The following is a 777-nucleotide window of genomic DNA, read 5'->3' as shown; positions in this document are numbered from 1 at the left end:
CCGAACCCAATTAGTCATCTCAATTCACAACACTATAAATCCAACCCTACTTTCACCTCTTCTTCTTCGTCCAACACTCAATTCAATTCAATCACTTTCTCTCTCCTCCATTAAAACTCCTCAAATATGCAGATTTTCGTGAAAACCCTAACTGGAAAAACCATAACCTTAGAGGTCGAATCATCCGACACAATCGACAATGTCAAAATCAAGATCCAAGACAAAGAAGGCATCCCACCAGATCAACAACGCTTAATCTTTGCTGGGAAACAATTGGAAGATGGAAGAACACTTGCAGATTACAACATTCAGAAGGAATCGACGCTTCATTTGGTGCTTCGACTTCGTGGGGGTACCATGATTAAGGTCAAAACCCTAACTGGTAAAGAAATTGAGATTGATATTGAGCCTAATGATACCATTGATCGGATTAAGGAGCGTGTTGAAGAGAAAGAAGGGATTCCTCCTGTTCAACAGAGGTTGATTTATGCTGGGAAACAGCTTGCTGATGATAAGACTGCTAAGGATTATAATATTGAAGGTGGTTCTGTTCTTCATCTTGTTCTTGCGCTCAGAGGTGGTGGTTTAATTGCTTAATTCTGTGTTTAAAGGATGAATTTTTGTGAAGTTTGGAAAATTTTTAGGGTTTTAATGATGTTATTGTGGTGAAATACTGTTGAAAAATTCTGGGATTTTGACCTACTTCGGCTTATCTAATGGTTTAATGTGTTTATTATTAATTCAATTATGGTTATATTTGATGTTTATTTGCTTTAA

The 777-nt window shown here is 36.9% G+C and overlaps 1 protein-coding gene across 1 annotated transcript; it reads left to right on the top strand.

Annotated features, from left to right (window-relative positions):
• On the top strand, positions 1–777 carry LOC110687840 (ubiquitin-NEDD8-like protein RUB2). The gene has a single exon (XM_021864485.1). The coding sequence runs from the start codon at positions 127–129 to the stop codon at positions 595–597; it is 471 nt and encodes a 156-aa protein (XP_021720177.1). The 5' UTR covers positions 1–126; the 3' UTR covers positions 598–777.

Source organism: Chenopodium quinoa, unplaced genomic scaffold (assembly GCF_001683475.1).
Source record: "Chenopodium quinoa cultivar QQ74 unplaced genomic scaffold, ASM168347v1, whole genome shotgun sequence".
Classification (NCBI taxonomy): Eukaryota; Viridiplantae; Streptophyta; class Magnoliopsida; order Caryophyllales; family Amaranthaceae; genus Chenopodium; species Chenopodium quinoa.
This window is presented reverse-complemented; position numbering and strand designations above follow the sequence as displayed.